General features: G+C 29.8%; 1 protein-coding gene across 1 annotated transcript; it reads right to left on the bottom strand.

Annotated features, from left to right (window-relative positions):
• Positions 1–652: 652 nt before the first annotated feature.
• LOC108340654 (uncharacterized) lies at positions 653–1,369 on the bottom strand. The gene has a single exon (XM_017578168.2). The coding sequence runs from the start codon at positions 1,215–1,217 to the stop codon at positions 753–755; it is 465 nt and encodes a 154-aa protein (XP_017433657.1). The 5' UTR covers positions 1,218–1,369; the 3' UTR covers positions 653–752.
• Positions 1,370–1,721: the final 352 nt, after the last annotated feature.

Genomic DNA, 1,721 nt, shown 5'->3' with positions numbered 1-1,721 from the left:
TAATTCTTTATTTTAGTTAATTCAATTATAAAATACCGTTTAAAAGAATTATGTAAAATATATTTCATTAAAAATATACAAACGACTTAAATAGAGTTTTATTTTTCAAATTTTAAAATAATTAAATATTATGATTTTATTTTTATAAAATAAAATATTTATATTAAATTATAGTCATATTTTTAAAATTTAAATTAATATAATGAATATATTATAATACTTTTAAATCCCACGGGTTGGTTCATACATATACAACTGAATGTTATCCACTTTTAAATTAAATGGAGAGGATTCCAACCAATTAAAGACTTAAAAAACATAACCAACTTATTGGATATAGTGATTTAGTAAACTAATAAACTAAAAGATCAATTATAAACAGAAGATGATGGATGAAAACAAGCAAAAAGTAATTTAGGTGGACTAAAAACTTTAACTAAAAACTTCTAATTTTATAATAAATAGCTTCTTTAACAGACAAAAGTTTAAAGGGAAGAAAGGTTTTCTTATTTCAAGAAATTGATTTTATTTTTAACCAACACCTTAACAAAAATAATGTTATATTCTAGATGAAATCATATTAAAAAATGATATAATATTACACACTTAACTAAAAAATATTTGAGAGGTAAAAAAAAAAAAGTAGAGAACATAATTAACATTTAGCGTAACATCATAATTGGAAATCTAAGACAGAATAGCACAGAAGATTAAACAGAAATAAGGGGGTAAGAGGGTGTGTTGGAGTTCCATCATGCACCTGCTCTAAGCTCTTCTCCATTACCAGCTCTCATTTCAAATTCTTTCATGTTATCATTAACATGCCGATGGGGTCCTGTGCTTGCTCCATGACCATGATGACCATGATGACCATGACCATGACCATGACCATGACCTTGCCCTTGCACTTTGGTCCTTATAATTGGTGGTGGCATTCTTTTGTCCACCCCAAATTCAATATCACCTTCATCTCGTGGACGCAAATCATGGACCTGTGGCCTGTGCTGTTTAGGGGCTCTCTGGCTGCTGCTGCTACTGTGGCTATTGTAGCGCTTGTTGCAAAGGCGACCAAGAACGCAAGCAACCACAGAAATCACTAGTATTATGGCAAGGACAATGAAAACTGCTCCAAAAGACCCATTTGAGTGGTGAGATGAAGGTGGCTGATTTGTTGGGTAAACTTGGACTGGTTGCTGTGGCTGATCTTGAAGAGACATGTTTGGGGAAGAGAAATTGGAATTGAGATTTGGGAGTAAAAGGGTTTTGGATATTAAGTTTGATGTCCCTTTTTTGTTCTTTGAGTGCAGGCTAAGCTTGATAGGGTTAACTCATCAAGCAAAGCAATTGCTAGATTACCTATCCCAACAGGTTATCTGTGCAATATTCGTTCAAATAATTAATTAGGGTTTCAATTTTAGCATCTAAAATGTGGAAAGATTAGAACATTCTTTAATAAAGTCATTCTTCTGTTGTGTTCTTTAGGTATTGGCTCTTTTAGTTGCTTTCTATACAAAAGAAAATAAATAAATATTCTGCTTTAATAATGTAGTTTTTATTAAAAGAGATCTTTTTATTACGTACTTTTGAATAATTTGAAATATTGTTTTTGTTTTGAAAATTTTGTTGTATTTCAAATAGGTTCGGTGATTAAACAAATAAAATTTTACAAAAAAATCACCCAAAAATTTAAATATGTTATAGTCATAAAATACTTAAATTTG

Source organism: Vigna angularis, chromosome 1 (genome assembly GCF_016808095.1).
Source record: "Vigna angularis cultivar LongXiaoDou No.4 chromosome 1, ASM1680809v1, whole genome shotgun sequence".
Classification (NCBI taxonomy): Eukaryota; Viridiplantae; Streptophyta; class Magnoliopsida; order Fabales; family Fabaceae; genus Vigna; species Vigna angularis.
The sequence above is the reverse complement of the archived record's forward strand: the minus strand, read 5'-3'. Positions and strand labels throughout refer to the sequence as shown.